The 16,489-nt window shown below is 38.6% G+C and overlaps 1 protein-coding gene across 1 annotated transcript in view; it reads left to right on the top strand.

Annotated features, from left to right (window-relative positions):
- LOC134615514 (bifunctional heparan sulfate N-deacetylase/N-sulfotransferase 3-like) overlaps positions 1 to 15,454 on the top strand; it is a 291,558-nt gene extending 276,104 nt beyond the window's left edge. The window contains exons 11-14 of the mRNA XM_063460045.1: positions 6,942 to 7,112; positions 11,246 to 11,355; positions 12,579 to 12,681; positions 14,926 to 15,454. Coding sequence (XP_063316115.1) covers positions 6,942 to 7,112; positions 11,246 to 11,355; positions 12,579 to 12,681; positions 14,926 to 15,045 — 504 coding nt within the window. The 3' untranslated portion in view covers positions 15,046 to 15,454. The remainder of the gene's footprint in view (positions 1 to 6,941; positions 7,113 to 11,245; positions 11,356 to 12,578; positions 12,682 to 14,925) is intronic.
- The last annotated feature ends 1,035 nt before the right edge of the window (positions 15,455 to 16,489 follow it).

The raw sequence follows: 16,489 nt of genomic DNA, 5'->3' as shown, positions 1-16,489 counted from the left end.
CCTACGCAAAGCAGTTGTACCTAGGTGGGTGTTGGACCTCCCACGACTCAGTTTCCTTTGGCACAGGTTGCAAATGGCATCGCTGTTGTCAGAGGCAGACACACAAATAAAATGCCACACTGCTGAGCTCTGCAATGACGGCATTCTGGTGGTGGACACAGCATGCGTTGATTGGCGTGCTGTCGGGCTGACCCCGGGTGCCGATGCATGCTGTCTGACTGTGCCACTAGCTGCTTGCGACGAACCCCCCCTGCTTCCAACTCGTCTCCTCCTCCTCTCTGTCTCCCCATCTGAACTTTCGCCCTGTTCTTCTTCTTGCCGAGCGGGCACCCACGTGACATCCATGGACGCATCGTCATCATCAACCGCTTCGCTTGTATCTGTCAACTCAGAAAAGGAAGCAGCAGCGGGTACAACATCATCATCATCACACCGTACCTCCATGTGTTTAATGCTGCCTGCCTGAGACATATCCCTGTTATCTACATCCTCTAGCAATAATGGTTGCGCATCACTCATTTCTTCAAACGGGTGTGTGAATAACTCCTCTGACATACCAAGTAAAGCGGCTGTGGTGCTAGTTTTGGTGGTGGCGGCAGGCGGGTGAGTGGTATCTTGAGAGGTGCCTGAAGCTAAGCTGGAGGAGGATGGTGCGTCAAGGTTCCGAGCGGAGGCTGTACAAGATTGGGTGTCCTGTGTTAGCCAGTCAACTATGTCCTCAGAACTTTTCAAGTTCAGGGTACGTGGCTTCTGAAAACTGGGCATTATTCTAGGGCAAAAGGGAATCACAGCACCACGACCACGACGGCCCCTGCGGGGTGGCCTGCCTCTGCCTGTCATTTTTTTGGGGATTAGTGGTACTATGCGTGCAAGCTACTGTGAGACCAGATATGATTGGCAATGTGAACTGTAACAGTTCTGCAGAGCACACACTGTAGGCCTGACACACCCGCTTGAAGACAAGTAACTGCTATTCAATCTATAACAGCGAAAAACAAATTTTCTTTGTAAAAGCACGCTATAGAGACACCAGATATGATTGGCAATGTGCACTTGAACAGTTCTGCAGAGCACACACTGTAGGCCTGACACACCCGCTTGAAGACAAGTAACTGCTATTCAATCTATAACAGTGAAAAAAAAAATTTGCTTTTAAAAGCACGCTATAGAGACACCAGATATGATTGGAAACTGTCAAAGCACGCTGGCACAGGTCTGCAGAGCACACGCTGAAGGAAGGACTGACAGAGCCGCTTGAAGGAAACTGACTGGCTGCTATTAGCTTACGCTAGAAACCTTTTTTCTTTGTAAAAGCACGCTATAAAGACACCAGATATGATTGGCAATGTGCACTTGAACAGTTCTGCAGAGCACACACTGTAGGCCTGACACACCCGCTTGAAGACAAGTAACTGCTATTCAATCTATAACAGTGAAAAAAAAAATTTGTTTTTAAAAGCACGCTATAGAGACACCAGATATGATTGGCAATGTGCACTTGAACAGTTCTGCAGAGCACACACTGTAGGCCTGACAGAGCCGCTTGAAGACAAGTAACCTCTATTCAATCTATAACAGTGAAAAATAAATTTTGGTTTTAAAAGCAGGCTATTTAGACACCAGATATGATTGGCAATGTGCACTGGAACAGTTCTGCAGAGCACACGCTGAAGGAAGGACTGACAGAGCCGCTTGAAGACAAGTAACTGCTATTCAATCTATAACAGTGAAAAATAAATTTTGGTTTTAAAAGCACGCTATAGAGACACCAGATATGATTGGCAATGTGCACTGGAACAGTTCTGCAGAGCACACGCTGAAGGAAGGACTGACAGAGCCGCTTGAAGACAAGTAACTGCTATTCAATCTATAACAGTGAAAAATAAATTTTGGTTTTAAAAGCACGCTATAGAGACACCAGATATGATTGGCAATGTGCACTGGAACAGTTCTGCAGAGCACACGCTGAAGGAAGGACTGACAGAGCCGCTTGAAGGACACTGACTGGCTGCTATTAGCTTACACTAGAAACCTTTTTTCTTTGTAAAAGCACGCTATAGAGACACCAGATATGATTGGCAACTGTCAAAGCACGCTGGCACAGGTCTGCAGAGCACACGCTGAAGGAAGGACTGACAGAGCCGCTTGAAGGACACTGACTGGCTGCTATTAGCTTACACTAGAAACCTTTTTTCTTTGTAAAAGCACGCTATAGAGACACCAGATATGATTGGCAATGTGCACTTGAACAGTTCTGCAGAGTACACACTGTAGGCCTGACACACCCGCTTGAAGACAAGTAACTGCTATTCAATCTATAACAGTGAAAAATACATTTTGGTTTTAAAAGCACGCTATAGAGACACCAGATATGATTGGCAATGTGCACTGGAACAGTTCTGCAGAGCACACGCTGAAGGAAGGACTGACAGAGCCGCTTGAAGACAAGTAACTGCTTTTCAATCTATAACAGTGAAAAATAAATTTTGGTTTTAAAAGCACGCTATAGAGACACCAGATATGATTGGCAATGTGCACTGGAACAGTTCTGCAGAGCACACGCTGAAGGAAGGACTGACAGAGCCGCTTGAAGACAAGTAACTGCTATTCAATCTATAACAGTGAAAAATAAATTTTGGTTTTAAAAGCACGCTATAGAGACACCAGATATGATTGGCAATGTGCACTTGAACAGTTCTGCAGAGCACACACTGTAGGCCTGACAGAGCCGCTTGAAGACAAGTAACTGCTATTCAATCTATAACAGTGAAAAAAAAAATTTGTTTTTAAAAGCACGCTATAGAGACACCAGATATGATTGGCAATGTGCACTGGAACAGTTCTGCAGAGCACACGCTGAAGGAAGGACTGACAGAGCCGCTTGAAGACAAGTAACTGCTATTCAATCTATAACAGTGAAAAATAAATTTTGTTTTTAAAAGCACGCTATAGAGACACCAGATATGATTGGCAATGTGCACTTGAACAGTTCTGCAGAGCACACACTGTAGGCCTGACAGAGCCGCTTGAAGACAAGTAACTGCTATTCAATCTATAACAGTGAAAAATAAATTTTGGTTTTAAAAGCACGCTATAGAGACACCAGATATGATTGGCAATGTGCACTGGAACAGTTCTGCAGAGCACACGCTGAAGGAAGGACTGACAGAGCCGCTTGAAGACAAGTAACTGCTATTCAATCTATAACAGTAAAGAATAAATTTTGGTTTTAAAAGCACGCTATAGAGACACCAGATATGATTTGCAATGTGCACTGGAACAGTTCTGCAGAGCACACGCTGAAGGAAGGACTGACAGAGCCGCTTGAAGACAAGTAACTGCTATTCAATCTATAACAGTGAAAAATAAATTTTGGTTTTAAAAGCACGCTATAGAGACACCAGATATGATTGGCAATGTGCACTGGAACAGTTCTGCAGAGCACACGCTGAAGGAAGGACTGACAGAGCCGCTTGAAGACAAGTAACTGCTATTCAATCTATAACAGTAAAAAATAAATTTTGGTTTTAAAAGCACGCTATAGAGACACCAGATATGATTTGCAATGTGCACTGGAACAGTTCTGCAGAGCACACGCTGAAGGAAGGACTGACAGAGCCGCTTGAAGACAAGTAACTGCTATTCAATCTATAACAGTGAAAAATAAATTTTGGTTTTAAAAGCACGCTATAGAGACACCAGATATGATTGGCAATGTGCACTGGAACAGTTCTGCAGAGAACACGCTGAAGGAAGGACTGACAGAGCCGCTTGAAGACAAGTAACTGCTATTCAATCTATAACAGTGAAAAATAAATTTTGTTTTTAAAAGCACGCTATAGAGACACCAGATATGATTGGCAATGTGCTCTTGAACAGTTCTGCAGAGCACACACTGTAGGCCTGACAGAGCCGCTTGAAGACAAGTAACTGCTATTCAATCTATAACAGTGAAAAATAAATTTTGGTTTTAAAAGCACGCTATAGAGACACCAGATATGATTGGCAATGTGCACTGGAACAGTTCTGCAGAGCACACGCTGAAGGAAGGACTGACAGAGCCGCTTGAAGACAAGTAACTGCTATTCAATCTATAACAGTAAAAAATAAATTTTGGTTTTAAAAGCACGCTATAGAGACACCAGATATGATTTGCAATGTGCACTGGAACAGTTCTGCAGAGCACACGCTGAAGGAAGGACTGACAGAGCCGCTTGAAGACAAGTAACTGCTATTCAATCTATAACAGTGAAAAATAAATTTTGGTTTTAAAAGCACGCTATAGAGACACCAGATATGATTGGCAATGTGCACTGGAACAGTTCTGCAGAGCACACGCTGAAGGAAGGACTGACAGAGCCGCTTGAAGACAAGTAACTGCTATTCAATCTATAACAGTAAAAAATAAATTTTGGTTTTAAAAGCACGCTATAGAGACACCAGATATGATTGGCAATGTGCACTGGAACAGTTCTGCAGAGCACACGCTGAAGGAAGGACTGACAGAGCCGCTTGAAGACAAGTAACTGCTATTCAATCTATAACAGTAAAAAATAAATTTTGGTTTTAAAAGCACGCTATAGAGACACCAGATATGATTTGCAATGTGCACTGGAACAGTTCTGCAGAGAACACGCTGAAGGAAGGACTGACAGAGCCGCTTGAAGACAAGTAACTGCTATTCAATCTATAACAGTGAAAAATAAATTTTGGTTTTAAAAGCACGCTATAGAGACACCAGATATGATTGGCAATGTGCACTGGAACAGTTCTGCAGAGAACACGCTGAAGGAAGGACTGACAGAGCCGCTTGAAGACAAGTAACTGCTATTCAATCTATAACAGTGAAAAATAAATTTTGTTTTTAAAAGCACGCTATAGAGACACCAGATATGATTGGCAATGTGCTCTTGAACAGTTCTGCAGAGCACACACTGTAGGCCTGACAGAGCCGCTTGAAGACAAGTAACTGCTATTCAATCTATAACAGTAAAAAATAAATTTTGGTTTTAAAAGCACGCTATAGAGACACCAGATATGATTTGCAATGTGCACTGGAACAGTTCTGCAGAGCACACGCTGAAGGAAGGACTGACAGAGCCGCTTGAAGACAAGTAACTGCTATTCAATCTATAACAGTGAAAAATAAATTTTGGTTTTAAAAGCACGCTATAGAGACACCAGATATGATTGGCAATGTGCACTGGAACAGTTCTGCAGAGAACACGCTGAAGGAAGGACTGACAGAGCCGCTTGAAGACAAGTAACCTCTATTCAATCTATAACAGTGAAAAATAAATTTTGGTTTTAAAAGCAGGCTATTTAGACACCAGATATGATTGGCAATGTGCACTGGAACAGTTCTGCAGAGCACACGCTGAAGGAAGGACTGACAGAGCCGCTTGAAGACAAGTAACTGCTATTCAATCTATAACAGTGAAAAATAAATTTTGGTTTTAAAAGCACGCTATAGAGACACCAGATATGATTGGCAATGTGCACTGGAACAGTTCTGCAGAGCACACGCTGAAGGAAGGACTGACAGAGCCGCTTGAAGACAAGTAACTGCTATTCAATCTATAACAGTGAAAAATAAATTTTGGTTTTAAAAGCACGCTATAGAGACACCAGATATGATTGGCAATGTGCACTGGAACAGTTCTGCAGAGCACACGCTGAAGGAAGGACTGACAGAGCCGCTTGAAGGACACTGACTGGCTGCTATTAGCTTACACTAGAAACCTTTTTTCTTTGTAAAAGCACGCTAAAGAGACACCAGATATGATTGGCAATGTGCACTGGAACAGTTCTGCAGAGCACACGCTGAAGGAAGGACTGATAGAGCCGCTTGAAGGACACTGACTGGCTGCTATTAGCTTACACTAGAAACCTTTTTTCTTTGTAAAAGCACGCTAAAGAGACACCAGATATGATTGGCAACTGTCAAAGCACGCTGGCACAGGTCTGCAGAGCACACGCTGAAGTAGGCCTGACACCCAGACGCTTACAGACAACTAACTGCTCTTCTATTATAGTGAAAAAAAAAAATTATTTTAAATGTAAAGCTTAACCTATTGTTAAAACAGATATGAGTGGTGGCACTGACTGTGCAAATGGGCAAGGCATCCAACCTGACACAGAAGCTGGCAGGCAGGCAACTGCTCTTCTATTACAGTGAAAAAAAAATATTTATTTTAAATGTAAAGCTTAACCTATTGTTAAAACAGATATGAGTGGTGGCACTGACTGTGCAAATGGGCAAGGCATCCAACCGCTCTTCTATTACAGTGAAAAAAAAATATTTATTTTAAATGTAAAGCTTAACCTATTGTTAAAACAGATATGAGTGGTGGCACTGGGCAAGTAGGCACAGTATCCAATGTGAACCTCACACAGAAGCTGGCAGGCAGGCACCTGCAATTACATTACACAGGAAAAAAAAAAAAGCAGCCTGATGTTATAGCCCTAAAAAGGGCTTTTTGGGGTGCTGTCCTTACAGCAGAGATCAGATGAGTCCTTCAGGATTGTAGTGGACACTGAATACCCTAGCCTAGCTATCAATTTCCCTATCTAATCAGCAGCAGCTAAACTTTCCCTCCTCTCACTAAGCATGCAGCTTCAGAATGAATCGAAAATGGATGCTGGGAGGGAGGTTGGAGGCTGTGGAAGGGAGGGAGTGCTGCTGATTGGCTGGAATGTGTCTGCTGACCGAGAGGCACAGGGTCAAAGTTTGCCCAATGATGACGAATAGGGGGCGGATCGAACTGCGCATGTGTCCGCCCGCCCCGGCGAACGCGAACACGCTAAGTTCGCCGGGAACTGTTCGCCGGCGGACAGTTCGGTACATCACTACCCTTAAGGCTTTCCAGATTTATTTTGCTAAAGGCAGAAGTTAGGAATAATATTTTAACTGTAACGCCTGTCTAATCTATTTGTTGCAGCATCAAAGAGCCCACCAGGATACTGTGGCTCTAAAATTCAGCTTCTATGAAGTGATAACAGCAGGAAAGGATGCTCCTTCAGATCTACGGTCCCTTCAGAAGAAATGCCTGGTACCTGGATGGTACGCTTTACATATCGAGCGATGGCTTCAACATTTCCCATCCTCACAGGTAATGGCAAATATATTATATTAAGTCAACAAAAGCATTATACTTTTCTTTTCCTTTAGTATATGCAGAGGTTTTGTAATAATATTAGTGGGTTGGAAGAAGGTAGGACACAAAGAAATCGTCTTGTTATCTTTAGAATTCAATGTAACTGACAGCTTTGGATACTTTTTAAGAGAAAATATACTGAGTAAAGGATTTATTAACTAAGCTGTGAACTGTAACGAGTTGACAATCAATTTCTCAAATTCTAAAATATCTTTAGTGTAACTTTTGTGAAATTTTACAACTCTTCATGCTTCATCAGAATTTTTTTTACTTATTAATACATGAGACTATTGTAGTGATTTCACTAGTTTCTGTCAAGCCAGTTGCAAGTCATGGCTTAACTGTAATTTCACAGCATTGACCCTGTCATGGTTTTACAGAGACAATACAGCCCTACAGTATGTATATACTTTGTTTCTCTTGTAAAAAAAAAAAAAAAGTGCCGTGACAATGCTAACTCAGCCTGATCCTTTTGGTATTAAGAATTTGTGTATTTTCTCTGGTTACTGTGGTTACAATATCTTGAAAATGTGGAGTATTTCTATTTTTTTTGCAGAGACTGTCCAAAGAGATATGTCCATTTCCATTATATAACTAAGAGGGGGGAGAGAGGGTTATTTATTTTAACACCTCACTTCATGTGTGGTATCATGTTTCTATTTGGAAAACAAAATAATTGAAAAATGGAGGGAAGCACAAGCAGATTATTTTTTTTTTCATTAAATGTGGTAGTGTCACGTATTCATCCGCACATAAAAATGTGGTTAGTGGCATTTACAGTCCTGACAGGAAAAGTTGTGCTGAGCAGCAATCATGCACATGGAAACCTGGTAATTACTTTTGGGGTCAAAGGCTGGTCATGGCCAATCAAATGAACAGGAGGGTTTAGCTGAGCAACAATCATGCACATGGAAACCTGGTAATTGCCTTTGGGGTCAAAGGCCGGTTACAGCCAATCGGATCCACAGGGGGGGTATTTAAACTCAACTCTCCTCTTGCTCATGGCCCTATCGTGGTTTCATGCCGAGAGTGCATTCCTGATCTTGATTTTCTGGTATTTGGCTTTGACTTTGTTTTGACTTCCCTGATATCTGATATCCTTGACTTTTGGCATTCCCTCATCTTTGTGTCTGATTCTGTACCTGACCTCGGCAAGTATTTTGACTATTCTTGGAGACGTTAAGTCCGGTCATTCTAAGGTCCATTAACCTTAGCCCTAGGTGTGACACAGTACTGCGTGCTGGATCAACTTGTATTCCTAACAAGTAGCACTTTGGTGCATATATCTCTGGTTGCGTTTCCCTCCATTTTTCAATAGTTTTGTTTGCTGTAGTACACTGTAGGAGCCACTGTGAAGGAGGGACAGCAGCACCATTAACTTTTGGTATAATTATTTGCTTTTTTCATGGCACTATGGTAACCATAGCTTCAATCCATGTTTTATGTTCTCTTTGGCATTGCCACTTTATCTATCACTAAAGAACAGATAACAAAGCTATCTACTGCGAACAGATTGAGAATAAACCCATTCCAACTAGCTATTGTTCAAGATGTGTTGATCAATATATGTTGGCAGAAGCTGTTGGAAGCTCCACCCTATACCATCATTTCCATCTATATAAGAAAAAGTAACCCCAATGCAATGGCAGCACAACCTTTGAGTTTTGCATAAAGATTCCAACTTCCTGAAAAAAAGTGTCACTTTAAAGTTTTTATGTCATTAAGATTATTAATACATGCATTTCAGCATTGTTATATTTTTATATAGAAGTAACACCTCAGTATCCTGCCTAAATTCTATTTTCAGTGTCTTTTCATCATATACACATTTACAGTAAATCTGTTTTGATTGCTATTAATTACACTATAGCACAATAAACCTCATTCAAACAGGTTTAAAAATAAAAAAGCAATTGCTCTAAAATGTAAATTTAATCTAGACAACACCGCACCAGGTGTTGTCATTCCAATCTATAATAATATCTCATTCTAAAACTGTCTCTTCATACCTATTGACTCAAGTAAACCCCGAATCTCATGGCATCTGATATTACTAGAAAAATATTAGAGATATTTCAAAATAATAAGGCATAAAAACATAAAAAATCTAGGAGTTGTCAGCAGAATGTCAGAAACACAGCAAGGAGGCAATACATCATTTTCATTCCTTTCTACAGACAGATGGTACAAGTCAACGAGACAGTTCCATCCTGTGCTGGTATTTCTGTCTAATCATCTGAGTAAAACTGCCATGTTAGTCACAGCATGCTGTGGGCATCTCCAAAAGACAGAAAAAGAGTAACAGGGGATGTTTATGAAAATGTAACATATGTTTTGCATTACCGCTAATTTAGATATTATTTAGGTAGAAAGTGGCAATTTTTAGGTAGAAAGTGGCAAAGACTTCACAAACATCTATAACATAAACATACTCGCTTAGTGAGAAAGGGGTGTCAGACAAGGAATCAGCATAGTTGCAAGTCTTCCTTTCATTCTTTTTGACAATACATACAGAAATGGTTTCAAGTTTATAATTAATTTAGGAGAAAATATCCATGAGTAAAAAAAAAAAAAATACAGACATTAGAATCTGATAGTATTCACTTTCTTCCATAAGCCTAAATACAGCACTATGCATCCTTAGTCACATCAAAGACTAATGGATACATGAACATTCATTTTAAGTACCCCTTTCTGGCAATTGAAGGACTAGTGGGACCACCTGTCAATTAAACAATCTTTAAGAACTGATTTTAAAAGAGTAACTATGACAGATGTCATTTATTTATTTATAAAATATTTGACCAGGAAGGATATAGTGAGGTTTGTCTCGTTTTCAAGTATGTCCTGGGTCCACAAAACATTGCATTGATAAAATTGGGTACAATAAAATACAAAAACAATATTAATACACAATAAATACAAAATGTAACAGAGAACAGGTAGAAACTATATAATCCACCAGGGCAGGTGCATTCTGTTTTGAGATATGTAGAGAGGGATTTCTTAACCCCTTAAGGACACATGACATGTGTGACATGTCATGATTCCCTTTTATTCCAGAAGTTTGGTCCTTAAGGGGTTAAAGGATTTTAGGCCTGGGGAAGATTTGAAGTGTGGGGGAGGTCGTTCCATAACTGAAGTGCTCTGTAGGAAAAGGAGGATCAGACTGCATTCTTTTTGTATTGAAGTAGACTAAATAAAGTGTTGGTGCTGGATCGCAGGTTATAGGAGGTGGGAACAGGGTGGGAGTTTCCTAGAAATGCTCTTATGCGCAAGGCTGGAAAGATGAAGGGTGGGTCTGGATTCCAGCGACAATCAGTTTAGCTCTTTTAGCATGTCACAATGGTGGGTCCTGTAATTACATTGTAGCGCATTGTTTCCAAATGAATTTCAAATTTAAGGACAGAGAATTTTGACTATTTTGACCTCTAATTTGAAATTCACTTTGAATACTCACTTTAGCAAATCAGCCTATAACAGTTTGATTTTTTTGCCAGAGGTCTACCTTGCATGTTTCCACATCTCCATCCACATCCAGAAGCTCCCTTGATTGAGCTAAGCACACTTAGGAGCTCTCCACTTTCCTGCCGCCAGACATGGGGTGTGGAGCAGCACCTAGCTGGTCACAAGTAAAATTTAAACTGTAACTTAACAGCATTCACTGTTTGGGGAAATCCTAACCTGGTATAAAAAAAATGAAGAATAAAAAATAGTATAACAACATAATATATTAAAAAACTTTTTTTCCTGAAAAACAGCAAAACATGATTCAGTAGAATAATAAATAAAGGTCTGAAAGCTTCATCCACGATAACCGGTAGCATGCACTCTTCACAAACTGTAAATTTAGAATAGGACTCTAATACCGCCTGTAGAATAGGACTCTAATGTCCTACTCAGTTATCGATCAACACTATGAATCACTGAAGATGCTTTTTGGATATTCATTGCACCAACTGGGGAAGAGAGAATAGTTTTGTTTGAATTGTTTGGGTTGTTAGAAACAAAAACTACCGCATGTTATTTCACACATATGACTCAATGTGTTCAATGGACTGATAATAAAACTCAGATATATTTTGTAGGTCCTTATTGTTGATGGACAACAGCTACGAACGGACCCAGCCAATGTTATGGAAGAAGTTCAGAAGTTTCTGGGAGTGTCACCTCACTACAACTACTCAGAAGCACTAACGTGAGTTTTTTTTTTTTTAAGGCTTTTTGTTATCCATGTGTCCAATTTTGAAAAATACATTTCACAACTTTATTTATTTTACATTTATCATCTCTCTCATATGTACAGATATTGCCAATTTAGCATCAGTAACACAAACTCTGCATAAATATTAACATAAATAGCACACTATTAGCAGACAACTGTCATTCATGCTTTATTTTTAAAGGAAGCAGAAAAATGCCATATCAGTATAAAATATGGATGATACACAGCCCCAGCTATTTACTAAACAGGAATGAACCATTTAGTTGACAATTTATAAACCGATAGCAATCTTCCAGTCCCACCTGTAATGAAACACCAGTGTCACACAGTATATTGGGTGCTGTGTGACACTGGTGGTTCAGGCTTGACAAATGATCAAGCAGAATCTAGTCATGGATTTAACTTTATAACATAAAAATACTCTAAAGGAACACTATAGTGTTAAGAATAGAAAACTATATTCTTAAGACTAGAGTGTCCCCTCTGCCTCCATGGACCCCAGTTCCTTCAAACGTGTACAAACATGTATTCCTGTCACTAATAGTTGTAAAAATTCATAAAATGTGAGAATGCACAATAAAAAAAAATATAAAAAATATAAAAAATTAAGTAAGGGGGAGTCTTGCCAGGGGGCTTGACTGTGCATGCCGGCTCTCAGAGTCAAATCCAATGTGAAGTGGGTAGGATGGAGGAGAATTTCCATGCTTCTGTGTCATCCTTTATTAATACAGCCTCTTATAATGTTTTTTTTATACATATTGAAAACCTAGTTTAGGTTTTCTGACCCCACTGTTAGCTAAGAGAAAGGTAATTTTATTCACCTTTATTCCAGTGCATCTCTATGAGGGACATTCAATGCCTCCGTGCAGAGCGTGGAGATACTGAACATCAGTTCTGCACATTGTTCATCACTGACCCAAGAAGCACCTCTAGTGGCCGTCTGAGTGACAGTGTTACTATATAGCAATGTAAACAGCCTTTTTTCTGAACTTTTTCTCAATACAAACTGATTTTGAACAAACTGGAAACAAATGTGTCTATCACAGTTTTAGTTATTTGTCTTTAAGCATGCATTTCCTATACCCTGACTTTTTTTTAGATATTTTTCAAGAACAAGTATAATAAATAAACTAAAACGTGAACAAAAAAAATAAAAATAATAATTACCTTAGTATATATTGATATGTGTTTTGTAGGTTTGATTCACATAAAGGATTCTGGTGTCAACTCCTGGAAGAAGGAAAAACAAAATGTCTGGGTAAAAGTAAAGGAAGAAAATACCCTCCAATGACTTCAGAGGTAAGGCTTTCATACTTATCAGATAATATGTTAATGGCACTCTATGGGCACAGAGACCACTTCATGCCAAGTAAGTGGTCTGGGTGCCATGCTGCCCCCCTCCATGTTTTAACCATGCAATTGAGAGCAATACCATTCTGAAAAATGTCAATGTTTTCATAGCATGTTCTCATACTGACACCCACTAGAGGCGCTTTTGCAAAATAGTGGAGTAAGACAATTACATCAGGTGGTCTTACTCAAAGATGTTAATCTTCCCCTAGAGACCACCACTTTGAGGAAAAAAAGGTAAGTAGACTCGCCTTTTAACACTGTACGGTCACGTATGGTGGCTATGGCACTACAGCATTAGTAAAATGGAAATTAAGATTTGAATCCGAGAGACAAGGAGGATTGGTCACTATTGTGCAAATTGTCTGGGATTGTCTGGGTCTGTTGGCTGGGTATGCTTTGGCCATGTTGGCCTAAAAGTGAAAATATGTTATGAATTCCAATTGGAATGTACTCCCACTAACAAATATCAAAATATAAATTAAAGTTAGAACTTGTTTAAACAGATATGAGAGCTGGCACCCAAGTGATGCCCATAATATCCTATTAATAGTGAGTGTGGGAGGAGCACTTAGTATGTTGTATGGAAAAACCAAAAAGGCAAGCGTATGTAAGAAGTAGATCTGCCTTTACCACTGCAAGAAGTAATGTATTTCAGAGAAAGCAGGTAACTAAAAACAAAAACATCTTAATTCAAAGATGTATTCAAATTTTTGTAAATGTGCTACACTATAGTAGTTTAACCTACCAGGACATTCCAGACATCAAGAATAAATGTATGTATCCAATTTAGCAAGATTTAAAAAAAAAAAAATGTGCGTAATTATAGATGTTTCTGAAAAAATGTGAAATAAATAAGTATTGGAACTACTTACATATATTTTTAAATACATGTACATACAAATGAAATAAGCTCTCGATAGTTTTTCACGTACACAGTAAGCTGCTTATAGGCATGCTGCAGTTGTCCAAGTCCATGGTATACCACAGAGAGCATACATAAGGTGTCATGCATGCAGGGATACCCAGTAATTCTCATATAGAAGCAATTGGAGGCTACACTGGATTATCTCAATCATGTGCATGTTAGAATGCAGTCTGTTTTAAAAACAAAATGCTGCTGTGTTAGAGACGGGGTTTCCATTTTAATTTTAAAGGCAATGCTTACATCTTTGAATGCATTTTCTAGCTAGTGTGATAAATAAGCATAACATCAATCAGTGAGTATGTCTTTATGTTTGTTTAAATATTGTTACAATAAAAAAAAATACTTAAATGCAAAATACATAAAATATATATCGATCATAAATGTACGCAGGAGGTGTGTAGGGCCAAACTGTTCTCCCTGTCCCCCATTTAGGTCTCTGTGAGTTATGTGTGAGTTTGGATTAGCTTATAATGTTTTGAAGAAATCCTCTGTATATACCTTGTTATTACTAAAGCAAAAATGCATTTGCCTCTCTTTTTATTTACTAGAGTGTCTCTATGCACACACCCTAATGTAATGTGCTGTGCATGCCTATGATATGGATTGTATGTCTTTCTTAGAAGTTATTACTTTTATATTGATATGCTTTTTTATATAACATATGGTAATGTTTACAGATTAATATAATAACCAATGCTAAAATATCAATAAATATTACACCTGTATGTGAGCTAATATAAAGAAAATAAAAATGTGCAAGCACTAATCTATACTTTTTTTATTTAATCTCTTCCTTTAGACCTCACTATCATGGAGACGTATGCACGTAACTCTAAAATAGTCTAAGCATTAATCAGTGTTCACCAGGTATCTTAACATCATTAGAATAAAAAGGGAACCATTAGGAAAAGAACGTGCCTCCGCAGTATGATGAGCGCTCTACATGGGGCTTTACCTTTGGGGGTTGAAAGTCTAGACATTTTTTAATTATAATAAAATGTATGGTGTGTATTACTGTATGAAAACGAACACACCCGACCTCAGGCATATTTTCAAGTAGAAACTGGTAAAATTAAGTTTTAATGAAGTCATACTGAAATATAGAAAGCTGAAATATATCTAGAACACAGCTTTTCATTAGATTCAACTAGGCTAGCAGGAGTTTAGTTGATGCAGTTGATAATGAAAACTGAAAAAGATTATTTTGATGTGAATTTTTTTTTTTAAAAGCTTATAATTAATGTTTGTGTTCACTTTTTCACCAGTGCAGAGCATTTCTATCGAGTTACTACAGAGATCACAATGTGGAATTATCAAAACTTTTGCACAGACTTGGCCAACCGCTTCCTTCGTGGTTAAGACAAGAACTTCAGAACATCAGATAGCACTGATAAAAAAATAAATAAAATTAGAAGAAAAAAAAACACCTTTAGTATCACTTATGAGCTACACTCAACTAGTAAAGACTTGAGGTCCCTCAGTAAAGGATATAAAATATACCTCTTTGACACTGCATCACAAGAAAATATGGGTTTTGTGTGGTTTTACAATATAAAGACAACCTGGAGTATGTGAATTAAATAAATATATCTTCATTTTCATGTGACCCCCCCACGCTTTTTGACAGTCATCATCAAGGACTTGTTTTCCATGTGCTGGCATGTGGATTCAGACAATGCCAGAACGTGGCCTTTGACTTTGAACAGTTTGGGAGTCTCTGTTGGACAGTGATGGGTTGCTATGTAAATACAAATATTTGAAACTGATAATATCAAACCCTACGAAAAGGAAATAAGTAGCTTGATCATACAATTTACAATCACAACTATTTTTTTATGTTAATAAATATGTAACCAATGTCAAATGTTTGTCTTGTGGTTAATTGAGTGGTTTATTAGTTGTATCCAACACTTAAATGGGCACTGTATTTTTCCCCACTTTTCCATTCCTTAACTCTGTGTACAGTTGTAATCAAAAATATTCAACTCCCATCGAAAATTAGGTTATTGTCAAAATTTACAGACTTTAAGTGGTTTGCAATGAAATCAAACAAAATCTATTTAAATAGTTAAACACAACGAATGCTTCAAGTGGTTTCCACAAATTGAACTGTGTTGCAATCTTAGGGGTGCTGTAAGGGGTAATCACTGGCACCTAGCATTAACATTATGACACATCTTTAAAAGAGTATGTTTGCTTTTCCCTAGTTGTTCCTTGAGTGGGGTTCCACATTAAAAACGTTTGTGGTGGTGGTTTTTGTTACACTAAATTTGCCAGAAGATTTTTAAATGTTATAATGACGTTTTAACTTCGGACTGGATATTTTTGGGTGATATGCTTAAGTTCCGTGAAGCAGGTATTTGGATTTTATTTTATAGAATATTTACTCTATACACAAACCATAGGAATGTTTATTATGTAGCCTGTAGGTTAGCATCCATCAACGCAATGGCTCCCAACCTTTTATAAAGAATCTACATTAAATCAATTAGAAATTAAAGGCATTCCATAAAACACTTTGAAAACCACTGTCAGAACCAATCATACGTGCTGTCTTTTGTAACTTAATTTAGTTAATTCAAGTAAACAGAGCTGACCAGCCTGGCTGACAGCTGCCCACTGTGTCCATGGCTTTATTTATTAAGTGATGTATCTCAGTGTGACAGGCAATCTAAAACATAGTGATAGTTCAAGGTCTACATTTATAAATCCAAGATAAGTTGTATCTGCTAGTGTAGGTTAGTTAAAAATATTAACCCCCTGTACCCCTTACCTTAAGTGTCATGTATGTAAATTTAACCTCTGTCAGATTAAATTCTATAGCAGATT

The sequence above is a fragment of the Pelobates fuscus genome, chromosome 6 (genome assembly GCF_036172605.1).
Source record: "Pelobates fuscus isolate aPelFus1 chromosome 6, aPelFus1.pri, whole genome shotgun sequence".
Taxonomy (NCBI): Eukaryota; Metazoa; Chordata; class Amphibia; order Anura; family Pelobatidae; genus Pelobates; species Pelobates fuscus.
Note: the sequence above shows the minus strand (reverse complement) of the source record. Positions and strands in the feature narration are given on the sequence as shown.